The 21,335-nt window shown below is 35.1% G+C and overlaps 2 protein-coding genes across 3 annotated transcripts in view; one reads left to right on the top strand and one right to left on the bottom strand.

The window, feature by feature from the left end:
• Positions 1–9,829, top strand: part of LOC149904746 (uncharacterized) — a 30,446-nt gene extending 20,617 nt beyond the window's left edge. For both annotated transcript variants that reach the window (XM_090107420.1, XM_090107421.1), the window contains exons 3-14: positions 1,165–1,306; positions 2,098–2,238; positions 2,754–2,922; positions 3,150–3,264; positions 5,015–5,131; positions 6,115–6,310; positions 6,554–6,719; positions 6,824–6,941; positions 7,055–7,175; positions 7,496–7,675; positions 8,125–8,209; positions 8,474–9,829. In XM_090107420.1, coding sequence (XP_089963546.1) covers positions 1,165–1,306; positions 2,098–2,238; positions 2,754–2,922; positions 3,150–3,264; positions 5,015–5,131; positions 6,115–6,310; positions 6,554–6,719; positions 6,824–6,941; positions 7,055–7,175; positions 7,496–7,675; positions 8,125–8,209; positions 8,474–9,640 — 2,717 coding nt within the window. In that variant the 3' untranslated portion in view covers positions 9,641–9,829. The remainder of the gene's footprint in view (positions 1–1,164; positions 1,307–2,097; positions 2,239–2,753; positions 2,923–3,149; positions 3,265–5,014; positions 5,132–6,114; positions 6,311–6,553; positions 6,720–6,823; positions 6,942–7,054; positions 7,176–7,495; positions 7,676–8,124; positions 8,210–8,473) is intronic.
• Positions 9,830–9,952: 123 nt separating this feature from the next.
• On the bottom strand, positions 9,953–20,961 carry pont (RuvB-like helicase pontin). Its single transcript, XM_090107422.1, has 10 exons — positions 20,702–20,961; positions 20,245–20,373; positions 19,932–20,106; positions 19,216–19,418; positions 18,743–18,911; positions 18,404–18,495; positions 18,156–18,262; positions 17,728–17,830; positions 17,555–17,646; positions 9,953–10,511 (listed from the first exon to the last, which is right to left on the bottom strand). The coding sequence occupies exons 1-10, from the start codon at positions 20,840–20,842 to the stop codon at positions 10,352–10,354; spliced, it is 1,371 nt and encodes a 456-aa protein (XP_089963548.1). The 5' UTR covers positions 20,843–20,961; the 3' UTR covers positions 9,953–10,351.
• Between the last annotated feature and the right edge of the window lie 374 nt (positions 20,962–21,335).

Below are 21,335 nucleotides of genomic sequence, written 5' to 3' on the forward strand. Positions count from 1 at the left end.
TTCGTCAATTTTAAACCAAGTACATACCATATTTTAGAGATGTATAATTAAAGATACAATATTAGGTACTTACTACCACAGACTAATAATATTAGTATATTACTTACTAGATATACTATTTAGGGATAGAAATTACAGCGTTGAATGTTCGAACCTGGAACTTGATCAAATACCTACTAACAAAATTAGCTATGTGAAGTCGTAAAATATGTAAATGTAAACAAGTAATATGTTTCCAAATATTTGTATAACATATTTTCACGCTATTTATGATTGTGCCACTGTTGTAATAACAAATAATTACCAATTCGCTGATTTCTTAAACAAACGAAAGTAACTTTTTTGTATATTTCACACTTTATTGTGTTGATAACAATTACATACTTTGTAAGATAAATATTGTACACTAGCGGTCCGCCCCGGCTTCGCCCGTGGTACATGTTTACGTTTTCTCTACATAAGAACCATCCTCGTACTTCAAGGAATATAATAAAAAAAGAATTATCGAAATCGGTTCAGCCGTTCTCGAGTTATGCGCTTACCAACACATTTTGCGATTCATTTTTATATAAAAGAGAAGATTAAAATGTGTAGTAGTTAGTCCTATACTATTATTTTCCGGATTACCTAATTATCAAATAGTATGTTACAAGCAAATAATGTATGTTAGTGGTTACAATCTAGTTTACGTCCACAATACCGAGAAAAATTAACTATCCAAGACCCAAGTAGTTACCAACTTCTAAATCGCAATAAAAAGCTCTAAAGTTTCTCACCATTTACGCCGGCTGGGAGTGGCTTACTTTCGTTCAGAGTAGGCCACACGTTACTTACACCATACAATGCCCTACAACATTGGATCAAGGCCGGCAAAAAGTCACAGTCTTTAAGGAATTCAGGTTACCTAGTGTCCTCCGTTCTTGATTTGAATTCAATGACAGACGCTTGCTTGTGATCACAACACGTGGCTCTATTATTCGAAGTCGAAATCCTTGACCTACAGCTCGATTCCATTAGTTTAGTGAATGCTTTGATTTAGTTTATACTATAAATGGATTTAACAAGGTTCTTACGCATTTTTATTAACAACTTTGAAGTAGGTAACAAACATCCAAAGCGGTCTCGCTATATTCATTAACAAATTATTGTAAATTCGGGACAAAGATGCAGAATTAGAAGCATGGCGAGGAGCAGGGCCGCCGGTGTCGGCCGCCCAGGAGGCAGAAGATGAAAAACGTGATGTGGAAATGCTGGCAGCTGTCAGGAACTCAATCAAGCAATGGGAAATAAAAAAGTCGCGAACTAGGTAATATTACAAAATAATTCAGCACATACTTATAAATACAATAACAATGGGCTATACACATAACTGACACCTTTTTGTTATTGTCGTATAGTCGTAATTGCAAACATCGTTAAAGCTACAACAGTTGTCTACAAAAGTACTTTATAACTTATAAGTGTTTTCTCTTAGACAAGCACCTACCGACACTTTACCAAATGGTTAAACGATGTTAAACATTTCAACCTTCTGTGCTTGTAAGCTGTTCAATAATTACGGTATGAGTAAGACCATGCTATGCCTACATTTAACTGAAAGTCTAAGTAACGTGCTGAAACCTCTAGTTACCTTACGTAACCCAGTAATTAGAAAGGCAAGTGGTATATATTTCAACAGCATCTTTGGGACATACGAATGCATTTTATCTAAAAGTTAATCATGCTTTCACTGAATTTCGCCCACACCACTTTCTATTGTGAAAAATTAATTTCGCAGTGGAGTGTGATTCGAGTTCCCTTTGTATGAATAGCTCACGATTCTCACGAACCTTGGTACAGAAGAGTGCAGATAAACTAATAATGTGAAAGCATTATTAGCTCGCGAAATGTCTCGCATTGATCAATGTTGTGATATTTATCAGTTGTTATTCATAGCGTGCTCTCAAATGCTCATTTCTAATCGTAACTATAAAATTCTATGAAGTAGAAATTTTATTATCTACCTATTAAGACTCGAATACCTACCTATAACGTTCCCATTACATACAAATGCAGATGTGCAATAACATGTTTTGAAAAATGTTATTAATTTTTCAGAACAAAGCGATCTCAAGGCAGCGTTTGTTATGGTGAATTTGGATGCTTCGAAGATGCCGGACCTTTTGCGTACTTGGAGACTCTGCCGAGTCCGCCGCAAGAAGTCGGGACTCAATTTCTTTTATACTCAACTCTTAATAGGTACATATTATATTTATTATTAGCATAAGATTATGTAACATGTATCATAATTCATAACATACAATAGATAAGTCATACATCAGAAGAATTTTATTTTGACTGCAATAACATTATTAAAGACAACACAGAATTCCATGGTATGATCAGTAATAATCATACCGCACGGAATGCTGTAATCATTTTACTTTTCAAAATTCGGTAAATATTAATTTTTATCGAGGTCAGAACTTTAATTTACTTTACTACCCTTTGGGGCCTTTGGTAAAAACTTAAGCGTCAAAACTGTTCCTTTTTACTTAATGAACATATACGGTTATGTTTTAATACCGCTGTTTAATGAAATTGCGGGGCCAACTGAATAAAGATATAACTAATAGACATAACATTTATGTCCCTGTGTATGTAGCATTTATGTAGCGTAAAGACATTAAATGTCTTTCAGCAGCATCTCTTCCAGACATCCTGCTGTTCAAGGCAATACATAAATTCTATAGTTAATTAACTTGAAACTCTAGGGGTGACCAGCCACTCCTTGCGGTATCAGCCAGCAACATGTCCGCCGCGTGGGGCTGGGCGACCCGCGCGTTCGACGCGGCTCGCCCCACGCGCGTCATCGTGCACGGCTTTGGGTCGAATTGCGATAATGTATGGGTGTACGAGATGCGATCTGCTTTGATGGCTGTTGTGAGTACCATGTAGCTATTTAAATTTATCTGATAATGTCAGTGTAGATTAAGACTATTGTAACGTCGATCATTGTGCTAACTGACAAGGCATAGTTAACTAAAAGGAAAGGATCCGTGACAAAAACTAAGGTCAGAAATACAGAAAGTTTTCTCAAAACTATTACTACACATCAACCCAACTCAACTACTCACTGTTATTTCAGAAACATGTTTTTATTTCAACAGGAAGAATGCAATGTAATTTGCGTAGATTGGGAAGGAGGAGCTTCAATGCCAAATTATTTACGGGCTGCAGCTAACACTAGATTGGTGGGAAAGCAGCTGGCAATGCTGCTGCAAGGTACATCCACAAAAACTTACAAAATAAACTTTGAATAAAAGAAAAAAAGACGGGTTGCACTCCGGAAGTGCCGGCAGAATGTTTGATATTTTGGAATGGTATCCGTCTAAGAGCGAGCGCCCACGAGCAACTTTGTCTCCGCAACTATTTTGTCTCTCCACCCATGGGCTAGTATGAAAGTGCGCGTACGTAGCGACGCAACTCCCGGGAGACTTTTTTGTCCGCGGGTTCGGAGACAAGCCCGCGACGCAACTGTCGCCCTATCTATTGGTTTCAATGCAAGTGCGCGCACGGCGACAAAAATGTTGCCTGTCGGCGGCCGCCGGCCAGTTGCCGCGTAACCGGCGCGGCGTAGCGATAGTACGTATTTGTGTCATCGTATTTATTCTTATACTCGGTAGTTTTTAACCGACTTCAAAAAAAAGGAGGAGGTTATCAATTCTGCCGGTATATTTTTTTATGTATGTACACCGATTACTCGGAGGTTTTTGAACCGGTTTACGTGATTCTTTTTTAGTTTGATGCGGAATGGTGTGGAATTGGTCCCATAAATTTTATTCGGATAAGCCCAGTAGTTTTTATTTTGTGAGCATTTTTGTCTGATCTCGATGACTTAATTGAAATGTACCAAGTAACTTTGATTCATTTCCAAGTAACCGATTGAGCTGAAATTTTGTATACGTATGTAAATTGGATAGCGATGAAACATTATTATGACATAGAGCTGATATGATGATGGAATCGGAAGGTGGCTTAGTAATAATATATTGTCTCAGCTTTATCGAGTTTGGGCTCGTTTGATTCGTGTTGAAAAATAGACTAAAAAATATTAAATAAAAATAACTTCGTTAAAAACAACCGACCTCAAAGACGGAAAAGTAAAAAATAAAAAAGATTTGATATTATTAATTACTACATATTATTTACCTAGATGTGTTATTTACTACAAAGGTTTGATGTCGGTGCACGGGCTTTACTAAGTGCTTAGTGCTTGGCACCGACTTCAAACCTATGTAATAAATTAATAATAATTAATAATATTGTTTTTAATGAAGTTATTGTTATTATTAGTAGTTAGTTTTTCTGTCTATAGTAGAGCCATTTTAATAGGCAACATTGACAGTTCAACAAAATTCAGCAACGTAATCTAGTAACGACGCCATAAAAAATATGTTATTTCGTTTTGTTGGAACTGCACATTTACTGAACTTTTTTCAATTACAATTACATATCTATACTAATATTATAAAAAGGTTTTTCAGTTTTCACGCATAAACTACTGAACCGATTACAATGAAATTTAGCACACATATAGAGGATAACTTGGATTAACACATAGGATAGGTTTTATCCCGGAAATCCCACGGGAATGGGAACTATGCGGGACAAGAGCACAGACCACAACCGTCTCTTCGAAAACCATGTTGATAAATGCAGAAAATTTTAAAGAAAAATTTGCGTTGCTGTCGCTTTCGTGAGCGCATCGTTCAAAACTTTGCGAGGAGACAGCGACAGAGACAAAATAGTTGCCGGGCAACTAAGTTGCTCGTGGGCGCTCGCTCTTACGCTTTTTCGATCAGGTCACGTGTCCTGACGCGAGTTTAAGATTTTATACCCATTACAGAAAAAGTGCTCAACGCCGCTAAAGAAGTTTTCACTTCAAAAAAAATATGGGACGTTATTGATCTACGCCTATTAATTCCACATTTATCGAATCGACATGCTTTAATACAAGTATGTTATATTTCAGGTTTAGCTGAACATATAGACGTCAGATTCGAGGACATCCATTTAATTGGTTTTAGTTTGGGAGCACATGTGGCGGGTTTTGCTGGTTCCGAGCTAAAGAACATAAGTAGAATTACAGGTAAACAAAACTGATCTACGATTTCCAAAATGTATCTCTTCTATGTAAGATCATATTATTTTTAAGCTTTTGTTGTGTCTGAACTAGTGTTGCCGAACTATCGATAGTTTGACTATCGATAGTTGACCTTGAAAATAAGTCAGAATATCGATAGCACTATCGATAGCGTTAATCATGGAATACTATTGATGAACTGCAATAGTATCGATAAAATCGATAGTATTGATTGCCAATAGTTGCTATACTATCGATACTGTCGATAGTATCGATACCTACTATTGCTACTGAATATTGCAACTACAATCGATACTATCGATAGTACTGATACTATCGATAGTTTTGAGCTATCGATAGTAGTAAATTGTGCAATAGTATTGTTCACGATTTCTTGGTATAATGGGTCAGTCAATGGGCTTATTGGATTACGAATTAACGAACTAAAAAAAATGGATTGTACAAAGCGCCAATAGATAACTTGAAAAGTATTATAACCAAACATCTAGTTCTCTGTCATCCACTATAATATTATTGATAAAGCAATACTATCGAGAAAAAGGTCACTATCGATGGGACGATATTATCGATAGTATCGACACTATCGATAGTATCGATAGTTCGTTCGATATTGAGCTTCGATAGTATCGACACTATCGATAGTATCGATAGTTCGTTCGATATTGAGCTTCGATAGTATCGATACTATCGATGGTATTGCTATGTGTCGATAGTATTTACGCTTATAGGACTATCGATACTATCGATAGTATCGACACTATCGATAGTATCGATAGTGCTATCGATACTATTGCTTTTCCCCAACTATCGATAGTTAATCGATAGACTATCGATAGTGGACTATCGAGCGGCAACACTAGTCTGAACAATGCTTATCAAAACAATAAATTATTTTTTTTTCAATAAATTTATGTTCTTGTTTTATACATAGGTAGTGGAAATAAATCATACTATTTTATTTCTTTAAGGCCTCGACCCAGCCGGTCCACTCTTCGAGTTCCAAGATCCTAGAGCACGTTTGGACAAAAATGACGCAAAGTTCGTAGATGTTATACACTCTAATGGCGAAACTTTAATCCTGGGAGGTCTCGGAGCGGCTCAGCCGTTGGGTCATGTCGACTTCTATCCGAATGGTGGAAGGGTGCAACATGGGTGCTCTAATTTGTAAGTTTAATACTTAACAATAAAATACATAACAGATACTGCTACATTTTTTTGAGCTCTTATGCACAGTGTAATTCACAGAATTTTCTATCGCCGAAACATGGCACAGAAAACTTTTTTTCTGCGAGTTCTGAATGCAAATGTTTATATTACCGGTCAGTCGACTCATTTACGACTTATAAAAGCCATTTAAATTTGTAAAACATTATCAGGAAATAAATTGAAAGCGTTCTTTAATTCCAGGTTTGTTGGTGCAGTATCTGACTTAGTTCTGCCTTGGGCCGCTGCATCTGCTGAAGGTAGATCTTTATGCAACCATCGCAGAGCATACAAATTCTTCACGGATTCAGTTTCACCAAAATGTCATTTCCCTGCTTTTCCTTGTACGAATTACGACACATTTTTGGAGGTAATACCATAGTCATTATTTTTAGCAACGTTTATATTGATCTTGTTAGAATTTTTCGCTTTTTTTTTTGTTGCTGTTATTAGCAATGTAAATAATGTTTCCAGGGTCGATGTTTCCCCTGTAACAGCGAGCGAAGATGTGGCAATATGGGCTATTATGCAGACCGATCGCTTGGAAGAGGACAATTATATTTACTAACGAGGGAAGAGGAACCATTTTGTGGTATGCATTAAAATAAAAATATTTATTTCACATAGAAGTCCGCTAGTTGGATAGTCTACAAATACATAAAACAAAAATAAATACATGAAATTCAAACATGTTTATTTTTGTAGCACACCAATATCACGTAGAAGTATGGGGAGGAATAGAGGCAAATGAAAAACCTAATTTCGGACGAGTCACTCTGACGCTACATGGTGATTCAGGATTGAATGAATCTTTCCCTATGACAAAGTAAGTTTGTGAAACGTTTTTTATCCTTCCTTCCCTATTTAATCCGTAAGTTGTTTACCTACTTGCCAACACCTAAATAGGTCAGCTATGTACTTTTGTATATATAGCAATAAATATTTTTATATTTACTTTTATTTCTTGTCAATCATAAAATCATGGCTCCATTGTGTTAGATTTCCGAGTGATTTTTTTTAACCGGAAATCTGCAGTCGATCGAATTTTGGTCAATGTACTCTTGTAGTTAGATACACTGCCCAGAATCAGCAACGCACCTATTAAAACTTGTTATAATTTGGTTATAATAATAACTTTCCAAACAGACGCGAAGAAAAATCCGGTTCGCGCGCATCCCGCTGGACGCGCGTGCTCGTCCCACACCCCGCGCTCGGCGTACCCCTACGCGCTACACTACACTACGCACCATATGGAGGCTGGTTAAGCGCTGGCGCAAAACGCGTGCACCTTGATAAGCTACTCATTACTGATAGTTTTGGCAAGACGTGAGTTAATTTGTTTGATTTCAATTCTCAATTTGCACACACGATGAATGGATGAAAGATTTCGTTTTTAAATACTTTGTAGTAGGTACTATTACATATGGAGAGGTGCATCAGGTTTCGTTAAATATATAAAAACTATAATGTCTGTACTTATATGTTAAATTATAATGATTCTTCAGGAAGTTAAAGTCTCATTGCTGTGTTCGCTATGTACATTAAAAGTCATACTAACATATGAATAAAAAATTAATAATATGTAGTACCTACCTTTTAACGATAAGCATGATTGTTGATAGCCTTCAATCAAAAACTAATAAGTATTGCTAAAAACACAACAAGCTTTTCAAGTTTTTTTATCGAAAGAATTAATAGTGTGTCAATAGTAACATTTAAAATTTTTTATCAGCCTTGCGATTCAATTATATTTTTTTTTTTCTGTTGTTTTTCAGTTCTTCATTTTGTAAACTACTTTGGCTAGTCACGGACGAATCGATTCAGTTGCCCTTATATCCAGGAGATTGCGAAATAAAAGAGGTATGCATTATGTTATAAAAAAATTACTAAAATTAAATATAAATACCAGCCCCCCTAGTCAAGTGGCTTTCTGTTAGCGTAGCGTTCAATGGAATAGACTACGAATGTATGAGATTGACGTAGGCTGTAGATAAACGTATCTACAGGTTACGTCAATCTCATACATTCGTAGTCTATTCTATTGAACGCTACGCTAACAGAAAGCCACTTGACTAGGGGGGCAGATTAATTGTAATACTAAAATATTATGTAATGGTTTTTCAGATTGACGAAATAACGAACGAAACAAACATCGAACAAGACGTGATTCTGAGGGAAAATGTAACGAAAATAATTGGCGACGATCCCCACGATAATGAACTACCAGAAGAATCTCCACAGCAACCATTTGCTCTTATTGACAGTAATTATGAATGGGAGGAAGTAACTGACACGGGTCGAGCCTTCGGTATGACCAATACTAAAACAGCACCTAGTGGTCTCGTTGAAATAGCGGAACCCGTATTGAGACCACGTAACAGAAAAACTCCAAGACAAAGATCAGATAACCCTGATGAAATTCACGAAATATCTGAACCGCTATTAAGGCCTACACAAGCCCCCAGATCGACAACCGCGCCTCCTCTGCGAAAAGCTAAAAATTACGATGTTTCCACGACTCCAACAAATGATGAAATAGACATTAAGGACGAAAAGGAGGAACAAGGCTTTGCAGTACAGTTCCTTCCGGCGAGACTGGCGTCTTTTATATCAAGAGCAGAACGCTACGCCAGAGATACTCTCCTGCCTTTAGTATCGGCTTATGCGCCACGACTTCCAATTTTCGGTTCTAGAGAATTACCCAGGACGACCGCCCGGTATATTCCTACAGAAGAAATAAATGTCACCAGTTCAGTACCTGTACCTACACCCACGTTAGAAATGAAAATTGAAATGCTACACTCGATGGGGCCACCAGGAGAGAAACGAGAATTTGAAACGCCTGAAGATCCCGACATACCGGTAGTGATATCGACAACTACGACTTCTTCGACAACAACAACCACCACAACCACAACAGAAAAAATAAGAGCAGCACCAACTGAAATGTTGCAAGTTGTTGCAGGACCGTCAGTATCGACGAGCACTGCGTTACCACCGGTAGCATTGCGTAGCGAAGGCAAGAAGATCGTTATAGTATATCCGACAAATGCAAGAGAGGAAAAGAAAATTCGATCCCACTCATATCCGGAAGAGATGCAGTTCGAAGCTTTATATCGACATACTGCGGAACCGACAGGAGTGAGAGTCGATCTACCAACGTTCTCCCCACCGACTTCAACAACACCAAGTACTGTATCACCGGTTAAAAGATCGGTGGATTCTCGATACATACCAATACCTTTCCTTAAGAACTTGAACATTAATGAATCGGACGAAAGGAATAAGTAGCTGTATATTGAAGTTTAGTTTAGTCTTGTACAGATTATTTTGTTTGCGTCAACTTGCTGAACGAGATGTGTTAGTTATTTGTATAAAAGTATGAATTGGAAAGAATGATCAATATATCAGCCGAATTGAATGTGTACATAGATTAGAATAAGAGAAATTTTTATATAATTAAACTTATTTATTAAACAACTGTTTCATTGTCGTCTAACATAACACATTTGGATTAACATAAAATGAAATGACATAAAAATAAATCACAGTTCCTTAAATGTAAACAAAACTGCACTTATGCATAAAGCTTTCGAACATAAAGCTATTTCAGTTAAAGTATTTTATTGCCTTAGATACAAAAATGTGTACAAAATAAAATCTGTTTTCCACCGGCAATTTGTCTTACCTTGCAAAGTCGGCTTCGCAAAGCTGTGCACTAAAGATTCCACGCTGTGAAAATATAACGCGAATCATATAAAAAGAACGCTGGATGAAAGTGATGGGGTGTGTTTTGGCATGTATCGAGTTTAGCACGAAAGTTATTTGCTGCTTATTTTATTTTTGAAGTAGGCTCTCGAGTCGTGGCTTCGCAACTACATATTTGTTATTCTTATACCACCTCATAACACCAAATAGACCAATAAATCGCCAATGCGCAGCTTAACCGTCAGCGTTCTTTTTACATGACGCGACCTATACCCTAACAATTGTTATAGCGGTTTACTTCATGTATTTATCGGAATGTTGCGTGAGGATACGTGCGGAGGACTTGGCGTCGAGGAACAGCGTGTGCACGCCCTCGATGTGTGCGGGCGTGATGCGCGTGGAGCCGTCCGCGCGGGACGATAGAGCCGCTGGCGTTAGCAGTTGGGCCGCGTACCTGAACATATAATAATTATTTAATTAAATTGGACTTTAAGCTCAAGTCATAGAATACATAATAGTAGCTAAACGCTACAGAACGGACACTCTCCGCCTCCCGCCAAAATTAAACACTTACCTCACCCCGCACGATCAGGCTTTAAATGGTCTACATTTTTCTGCAAGGACGATACGTAACGAAGATTGACAACATTAATCAAATTGACTTAAGGTAATTTTATTATTTTGGATTTGTGATTATCGTTTTTCGTAGAAAATGGTTAGGTATTGTGCTGTTTACGGATGTATTTCATCAGAAAAACGCGAATTTTTTTTTTACGCTAGTCAAAAATGTGCCAACCATAAAGCGATAACACACACATTTGCAGTCTTATGACTGTCAAAACGGTAATTTTGTATGGAGTGTCCGGGGTGTGCTCAAGTGTCTGTTCTATAATACCGGATAAAAAGCCACTATGATAGTCAAGCACTGATTCATTTGCTTAGATCATTAAGTAATGGATAACACACGCAGGCGTTTCCCCTTTTGCCGAGGTATAAGATTATTCGAATCGAAAAATCTTATGCTTTCATAAAAACTATTTGCGTAATCGATTACGAACACTCTGCGTATTCGTAAAACATCGAAAGGACGTCTGCGATTGCTCCGCTAAAAATGCCGTTTTGCACTGTCAAGTCTTGCAGAAGCAATTCAAACATGTCGAATATTAAAAAAGATGGAATAACCTTTCATTTGTGTATTTTTTTTTATTTTTTTAACGTACATTTCTAATTAAATGCAATTTCTAATAATCGTCGATGTATCGTTTAGCGATATGATCAAGACAAATAATCGAGTCATGTGTGTACTCGATCATTGATGCGGCCTCACGAGACTATCATGGAAAGAAAATATACAAATTTAATCTTTATGAACTAAGAGATAAAGTTGAATTTAAAACGCGATATTGAACCGCACTCCCCACGAGACTATAAAGTGATGTAGCGAGACTATCTTGAAGAGAAAATATACAAATTTAATCTTTATGAACTAAGCGATAAAGTTGAATTTAGAACGCGATATTGAACCGCACTCCCCACGAGACTATAAAGTGATGTAGCGAGACTATCTTGAAGAGAAATTCAAATTTAATCTTTATGAACTTAGTGATAGAGTTGAATTTAAAAACTCGTCGCTTAAAAGGTCGTAAATTTTTACGACTTTCTTAGTGACGGACTGCTTTTAACTTGAACGTCGATAAAAAAATATTTTTCTAAGTATAATTTGAAATGAGATGAGAATTAATCTTTATTATATTATAATTTTACACAACTGCATAAAAAGGAGTATAATGTTTATTTTGTAAGTCTTGTATATATTTATTAAAATTTACGCTCGGTTACTTTTAACTGGCAGAACATTTTAATGATACGGAACCCTTCGTGCGCGAGTCCGACTCGCACTTAGCCGTTTTTTTGTAATGTTAATCTTGTAACCTTTCTATTATGTAATCTATACTAATATTATAAAGCTGAAGAGTTTGTTTGTTTGTTTTTTTGTTTGAACGCGCTATTCACGGGAACTACAGGTCCGATTTGAAAAATTCTTTCGGTGTTAGATAGCCCATTTATCGAGGAAGGTATATAATATCATCACGCTACGACCAACAGGAGTGGAGCCACGGGGGTGAAACCGCGCGGAGCAGCTACTTTGTTTATATGTATGTACGAATATTGCGTATATTTCAGATTTACAAAAAATCCTGCTTTAAGGCTAAGGTGGATTGAATGCTGTGGGAGAAAATCAGAATGGACACCTCGGTACAGAAATAATAAAAATTTCTGGACCGATATTTATTTTATTGAATATAATATGTGATGTGTTGAATAAATACATATTCAAATACAAATAAAATGTCGTTTTATTGTTTTTTCGTATGCATATAATAATGATGAAAACGTTACAAATGACCTGTGTAGTATTTTTATGAATATAATATTAATGTTATTTCTAATTTCAACAAAATTATTATTTTTGTAATATCGATATGGTTACATCCCTTTAGAGCGATTGTATTATTACGTATATGTACAGAGATTTTTCTGTGTAATCGATGTATGTGTGCAAAAACATGCTAGTCTGTCCATTTTGTAATAGTTTGAGTTTGTAAAGACACAAATTATTTTTGTGAATGTGTGATTGTGTTTCAAAGTGTGAGTTACCCTCCCCGCACCAAAACCGGCAGAAAGTTTAGTTAGAACATTTGCCAGCGTGCTCCATCCATTACTTAATGATCTAAGTTCATTTGTATAGGAATTCTTGCGTAAAAGTGACTGCCCTGTCAAATAGATATTACGTACTGTTTTGTTCTCCGTATTATTTTTTAAATTGTCACCATCACAATCACTATTTTGATACGTGTTACACATTGTTTGGAAGAGTAATTTAAGCAGAAAAAGTGGTTATAAAATAAAGGCGAAGCAACTTTGTACTCGTGAGTAATTAAGAAACTATATTATTTTGCACTCCGTGACCTTGACACACGACTACCGGCAAAGACGTTGCGTCGTCGCTTCAACGCATAGATAACTCGCTTGCACTACCACCGCTGCAGCGCTTTAACGCTTTGCGCACGGCCGTGTCTATCAAATTAATTATTATTTATTACTGGCTCATTATTTTTACTATTATTTATACTAATAATTGATAATGTCATCAGCAAGAGGCAAGTGCACCGGTTGTTGTAACGCAATTACAAATAGAGAATACCTAACTTGTTCATTATGTAAGAAAAAATATGATCTTTACTGTGCGAATATTTCATCAAAAGTCTTCCATAATAGTATGAATCTTGATGAGAAAAATAAATGGAAATGTCAAGAATGCATCTGTAAACAGCCGAAGCTCGATAATAGTAATACTCCTCTCAGAAGCACGAAAAGTGATTCTATGAGCAACGAAACGGCTACACAGGACAATCTATGTGATGCGTATGTTAACACGCGTATGCGCAGCCAACACGTTAACACTATTGTTTCTGAGGGAGATTGTAATGAGCCCGTCACGATTGCCAACTTGAGGGATATTTTGAAAGACGAATTAGCTAAAAGTCTCCGGAATACTATTAAGGAGCTTATATCAGAGCAACTCAAAAATATACATCAAGAAATATCCTGCTTTAATGATTCGCTGAGCTTTTTTAATACTCAATTTGAAACATTAAAGACTTCCTTAGAAGAACGGAATAACATAGTGGATGAACTCAAAACAGAAAACGGAAAATTAAAATCGACAGTTTCGGATCTTGAATCTAGGTTGCACATAATTGAACAACAACTCCGCGAGAACAACCTTGAGATTAACGGAGTTCCTGAAAATAAAGGTGAAATATTGTCTAATACAATAATTCAGCTTTCGAAGACTATAGGCGCTCCTCTTGAAGAAAGTGACGTTCAGCATGTTACGAGAGTTGCTAAATTTAACAAGGAGAGCATCCGTCCACGATCGATTATTGTAAAATTACGAAGTACTCGTATTCGCGACACAATCTTGGCCGCTGTTGCTAAATATAATAAAAACAACCCTGAGGATAAACTTTCGTCACATCATTTAGGAATCGGCGGCCGAAGATCGCCTGTATTTGTCTCCGAGCATTTGACTTCTGCAAATAAGCAACTCCATGCTGCCACTCGTCTCAAGGCAAAAGAACGAGGATTTAAATTTGTCTGGGTCAGAAATGCTAAAATCTTTGTTCGTAAGAATGAGTTTGGTCCGGTTTTGACCGTACGAAATTACGATGCACTCCAGTCTTTAGAATAAATTGCGACCAGATACCGATATGAGTGATGTAGTAATTTAATGTTGACCATGCTTGATATTTATTATCAAAATGTGAGAGGTATACGGACAAAAACGAATGATGTGTTTAATAATATTTTACTTTGCTCGTATGACATTATTGTTTTTACAGAAACGTGGCTTAACTCTAAAATAAGTAATGGTGAATTCATTGACAATAGATATAATGTTTACCGTAATGATCGTGACCCCTTCGGAAATAGCTATAGTAATAAAACGGACGGAGGAGGTGTTATGATTGCCATTTCTAATAAATTGAAATCTTATCGCGTTTGTAATTGGGAGGTCAAGAACTGTGCCTTAGAGGATTTGTGGGTTGTGGTTGATGTTAGTAATGACTCGAATCAGGGTCACAAAATAAGTAAAAAACTTGCTAGGTATATGTTCCGTGTATTTACCACCACCTGTTAGTCTATCAACCCTCAACAAATTTTTAGATAATTTAAATGATGTTGTTGTGAATAATGTTGATGACATTCTCATATTAGGTGACTTTAATCTTGGTTCAATTAAATGGATTAAGGACAATGATGATATATTCTGCAAACCATCTAACTACCATAGTATTTTGGATAGCAGTTTTGTTGACTTCATGGCGGTGAATAATTTAAATCAGTACAATAATATTGTAAATAAAGACGGCAGAATTCTTGATCTTGTCCTAACTAATTTAAATAATGTACACGTATCGCAACCTTTAGACATTTTAAGTAAATTGGATACATATCACCCCCAACTGCTTATTGAAATTACAAATGCTAAATCGAAATATTTGCGTAGTCAAAACCGCTGTGAATTTAATTTTCATAAGGCTAATTATTCAGAAATTATAAATTATTTAAAATTAATAAATTTTTCATCTGTTCTCGAGGCGTGCAATAATGTAGACGAAATGGTTTTGAAATTTTATGATATATTATTCGACGCTATACGTAAATTCGTGCCTAAACGTAACCCTACAAAAGGTAAATACCCACCCTGGTACAACTATTCACTCATTAGACTCTTGAGAGAAAAAGAACGGCTGCGTATTAAATTTCGTAAATTCAAAAATCCTCGCGATAAACTTGAGTTTGACATTTTGAGGGATCGTTGTCATAAATTACACCAAAAATGCTTAAACAGTTATAAGCAAAATATGGAAGACGGTATCAATAAGAATCCTCAACATTTTTGGAAATATATAAACGCAAAGCGTCGGAATGAATGTTCATTACCTTCTCGCATGTACCTCGGTGATAAATATGCAGAAAATGGTGTTGATATTGCCAATCTATTCGCTAATAACTTTTCATCCGTCTTTAAAAATAATAATTGTTCCAACAAAACGTTTTCTACACCAAGTATAACCTATCGTAACCATCCCTCCTTAGGCAAGGTGTATTTTACTGAACGTGAAGTAATGAAAAAAATAAAACAATTGGATATATCGAAGGGTTGCGGTCCAGACGGAATTCCTCCGTTATTTGTTAAACGCTGTTGTACAGTCATTACGCTGCCCTTATATTTAATTTTCAACCGCTCTTTGGATTGTGGTACTTTCCCTTCTGAATGGAAGAAGGCCCGAATAGTGCCCGTCTATAAGAAAGGCGATTCAGCCAACATTAAAAATTACCGTCCAATTTCAATTTTATCATGTGTTTCTAAATTATTTGAATCTCTTTTGTGTCCCGTTATCGCAAGTCATACTTCCAGTTTCATTGATAGTAACCAGCATGGTTTTCAAAAAGGTAGATCTACTGAAACAAACCTGGTTTCTTATATATCCACTGTTTCGAACGAAGTTGACAAAGGCAATGAAGTTCATACAATTTATACTGACTTCTCTAGTGCGTTTGATGTGGTGCAGCATGATGTCCTTCTATTGAAACTTGAATCTCTCGGCATACATGGATCATTGCTTGCTTGGCTAACCAGTTACTTAAAAAATAGAATACAGAGTGTGGCGGTAAAAGGATATGTGTCCAACTGTTACATATCTGACTCAGGTGTACCTCAAGGGTCACATCTGGGGCCAATATTATTTACGATTTTTATTAATGATCTATGTTCTGTTTTCAAAAAAAGTAATTATTCTGTTTTTGCCGATGATTTAAAATTATTTAAAACTATAAAAACACAACATGATATCTCAGATTTACAAATGGATCTTAATAGGTTGGAAGATTGGTGTAATAAAAACGGTATGATAATTAATGCTAAAAAATGTTTCTTCTTACAACTCTCCCGAAAAAAGAAACCAATTCTAGCATCTTATGTCATTAATGGTCAGAATATAGAAACTGGTAATGAGATCCGCGATTTAGGAATCCTAGTTGATAGTAAACTAAATTTTTGCTCACACATTGATGCTATCGTTAAAAAGGCCAGTAGATTGTTAGGTTTTCTTAAAAGAAACACGAAATGCTTTAAATCAAAGACCAAAATTTTACTCTTTAATTCATTAGTTAGAAGCCATTTAGAATATGCAAGTGTAGTTTGGAATCCGTTCTATGCTGTTCACTCTCAAAGAATTGAAAACATTCAGCGTATATTTACCAGACATATAGCTTTCCTTTCACCGGGAATTTCACACAGATCGCCTTATGAATATCGATTATCATTCTTCAAAATGATTTCACTTCGTAATCGTAGATTGTTGCGCGATACTATGTTCCTGTTTAAAATCCTCAGAAATATAAATCATAGCCCGCAAATCTTAAGTCTAGTTAGGTTTGCTGTTCCAAATAAATTACCACGTTATCCTGTTTTTAAAGTTTTTGACCTTCCAAATTGTCGTAATAATGTTGGTAGAAACTCTCCAATAACTCGTATATGTAGTACTTTTAATGACCTATGTAAGTCGTTGGGTGGTTAGACATAAATTTTGATTCACTTGTAGTTTTTCGCAAAAAAATTACTAAATTCTTGTTTGGTACAAAAATTCAGTAAAAAATGTTTAACGATTTATTTATTTTTATTTTTGTAATTAAATTTATTTAAGCACTTAAAATAACAGTAACGTAATTATATGTATAAGTTTTCTTGTGCATACCTGTAATTGGTGTATACATCACATTAATATTCGTTAGTTGTTAAGATCTAATTGTTATAATTTTTATGTGTACTCTGTTGGTATGTCTAAATAAATAAATAAATAAATAAATAGGAATTAACATTCATAAAAAAAACAAGCGAAACTGTAATTAATTTGACAGTGTTACCTGAGCGTGCTGTTAGCGCCAATTTCTGATAATGCAGCTAGAGCGTCATCATCAATTGCAATACCTTCGGTTGCTGCTCTTAGTTTTAATATCTGTGAAATGAACATAAAAATTAATACAATATAAATAGAAAAAATATATAAATTAGACATACTAATATCGGCCACACATACCTGCAATAATTCAGCTTTATTGTATGGTAATGTCCTAATAATTAGAAGTCTATCTAAAAGATCTAATGGTATTCCATGTGGAGAGATTATATCTTCAGTTCCTCTGAAAATCAAAATAAAATATTATTTTATTAAATGTTTAAACTTTAAAGTTTAAAGTAAGTTATACAAAAAAAGTGTGCGTGTACTAGTGTACACACGTAAGAAGTGAAACTTCTTTATGACCTTAGATTTAAAAAAAATTACTATATGCAACTTTACACAAATACGTCGAATCACGTGTGGTAGGGATAAGAAAAAGATGGCGCGTAACGGAAAAATATCACGCGTAACGAAAAAAAGTTTCACTAAATTTTTTTCCAACCCCGATAAAGAAGTTTCACTTCAAAAATCTTCATTATAGGATATGTCTTCATAAAATAACAAACCTTATTTGGCAGCGCCCTCTATTAGTAGCGAATATGACTATAGGTGCGATCGCGGATTCTAACGCGCGATGTAGGTAGGTGAATGTTTCTATATCTAACATATGGACCTGGAAGATAATTTAAATCATATATTAGACAAGAAAAATAAATAAAATGAAAATTGAATCATAAATTAGTTGTCTTAAGATTAGAAAAAAAAATTATAATGATAAATTATTGTTTATAAGTTCTAACTAATTGATACATACCTCATCAATGAATAACACTCCAGGTACTAATTCTGCTATTCCTTGGTCTATATATTTGTTTACTACTTTATTTATTTCTTTTCTTAACTTGTCTGAAAACATAAAATTAGAATATATTTTAAATTCTGCTGTCAATAAGTTGATTATAAAAGAGAAGGTTTTGGTTATAGTGCTAAAAGTCGTGCTCCCTCACCCAAAATATAACATGATATGATAAATATAAATCATTCTTTAACACTTCAACATGCTCTCATCTTAAATATTTTCATTTATATAACTTGTCTCAAGGGTTGATGCATGAAACATTCGAATCATTATCCTTCTTAAATTCATACATACCAGTAATTTCTGTCTTTTTCGGTTTCATTAATTGTCCCATCATAGACATAATGTCGTGTCCACCTTGAGGCCTGGCATTGGCACAATCCAAATCATGTAAGGTCACATCTTGTACAACTTCCTTCTTTTTGTGTACATCACCTTTAGGCAATGGCACATATTCCTCTGCCTATAAATATTAAAAAGTACAATACTAAATATTCAGATACAAAATAAATATATAAAAAAAGTGGTAATCATGTGTGTTATTGTTTTGTTGACATTGTAATTCTGATTCAAAATTGCTTTTAGAAGAAGTCTAATTGTATTAATAAATCTTTGTTTGAAATACATTACATTTGCAGAATTCTTACAGACTTTTTTCATATTTTCATTAAAAGTAAAATTGTCCACAATTTTTTCCCAACATCTCAATCCCTTTTATCAGAACACAATAGAAAACACAAATTCGATCCATCATGTTTAAAACTTACTTCCAAATCAAATTCAGTAGCAAATGTATCACTCCTGCCTTGTCGCTTCACAGCCCCAGAGTTTGCTTCTATATAGATAACATCTCCTACTTCAACCTTTTCTTTTTGCAACGATTCATAGATAGTTGGATCCAGTTTCAACTGTTTTGTACCTTTGGCAGTTTTTAAACCGATTATAACATGGGACACTGTTTTACCATAACCTGGAAAAAGAAATAATAACTATAAGATCAAGTTACTATAAAACATAAACATTTTAAGTTTGAAAAATCAGATGTTTTGCGCAAAGTGACAGTAGTACCCACCTCAACGCTTCGCTTATGAGGCGTGCAATATCAATATTTCAAGACAAAAAAATAAAGGAATAAGTGTAAGTCCAAAAAAAGTTATAAATTCAGGATTTTTGCTAATTAGAATTAACAGATACAATACTCAATAATTTACAGATACAATATTCAATAATTTTATCATATCCCCAAATAGCAAGGTTACTAAAACTTCACAGAATCACTACATAGTATAAAACAAAGTCGCTTTCTCTGCCCCTATGTCCCTATGTATGCTTAAATCTTTAAAACTACGCAACGGATTTTGATGCGGTTTTTTTTAATAGATAGAGTGATTCAAGAGGAAGGTTTTAGTATATAATTTATGTTTTAGACAAAGCGGGCGAAGCCGCGGGCGGAAAGCTAGTAATAAATATGTTTGAATTATACCTCCAGCAGGGTTTTCTGTTTCAACAGGTGTAAGTTCAGTTACTTCGCCTTCATACACTTCTTTAGTTTCTCTGATACGCAGACCTATCGCTCTACGGAAGTTTTCCATCAGAACCTCTGTCTTTTTAATTTCTGTGCTGTATACTTCACTTCCAACCATTGGACAGAATGGTACCTAAAGAACATTATTTGTCAAAATTTTATAATATTTACAATGGATTGAAGCATGAAAATCATACTCAGACTGATTTTCATTTTATATACCTGAGCAGCTAAATATATTCAACAGAATAAAATACATTCATGTATATACCTTATTTCCTAGCTCCTGTGCTATAGCTAGCGCTATAGCAGTTTTACCAGTGCCCGGTGGACCAGCCAACAGTAATGCTCGTCCAGCCATTTTCTTGCTCCTGATCATATCAACTACTATTCCAGCAGCCTAAAACCATTAAAATTAGAAGTTGTTTAAAATAAGGAATAAGGCGAAGACAGTTGTTACCAATGTTCATGTTTATATGGTGATCATGGATATTATGTTCCAAATATCAATACATTAGCTGCTCGCCGTAGCTTTCTTTTTTAAATGGACGAAGATAATGATATGAAAGAAAAATAGATATAAACAGCACCATAGTAACGATAACCTAACCTCAAAGTTTGATCAATAACATTTAATTTCAAAAAGAAATAATACTAGATTCTTAGGTATTCAGGATAATGTTCTGGTAAAATTGAATAAGAGTTAACTAAAAACATCGTCCTCATACCTCTCTTGCTGATTCTTGGCCCACGAGACCGGCTGCCATCTGAATGGGTACACCATTTTCATCTAAACCAAGTCCCTTTATATGGCTGTGCGCTGATATTCTTTGAGTTTTAGCAGTGCTTTTCACTTCTTCGATCTTCATTTTACCAAATTGTTAGTATTTAATGATCTAAGCTGAGAAAACTTTTAAAAACCACCGCTACAACAACAACGCGAAACGAAAAATCAAATAACAATGCTGCCAGATGCGAGCGCCGAGCAGCGAGTTGCCAGTTGTGAGTTGCCACTCCACTTACAAACCGCACATCTCAACGATTTATTTGGCAAAACATTCGTCTACGAGTATTAATGCGTAACAATTACATACGTAGCATTTCACTACTCTTTGTACTGCATTACTTCTCTTCTTCCCTTTCATTAATTAATATAATACGTCCGAAATATCAAATATCAGTATACAAACCGGTATATCTATTCAATTAATTTTGTTCACTTCTAATAAAAATCACCACAAGGATAATCTTATGCAATTATGAATCTCCATATTTGTACGTATAAAAGTTAAATATATATATTTTTTAATAACATATTTAGAAATTAACAAGGAAATTAGGTTTATTATTATGGGATTAAGG

Source organism: Colias eurytheme, chromosome 11 (assembly GCF_061535395.1).
Source record: "Colias eurytheme isolate Ceu_HAF_F1 chromosome 11, ilColEury1 Martin Lab GWU primary, whole genome shotgun sequence".
NCBI lineage: Eukaryota > Metazoa > Arthropoda > Insecta > Lepidoptera > Pieridae > Colias > Colias eurytheme.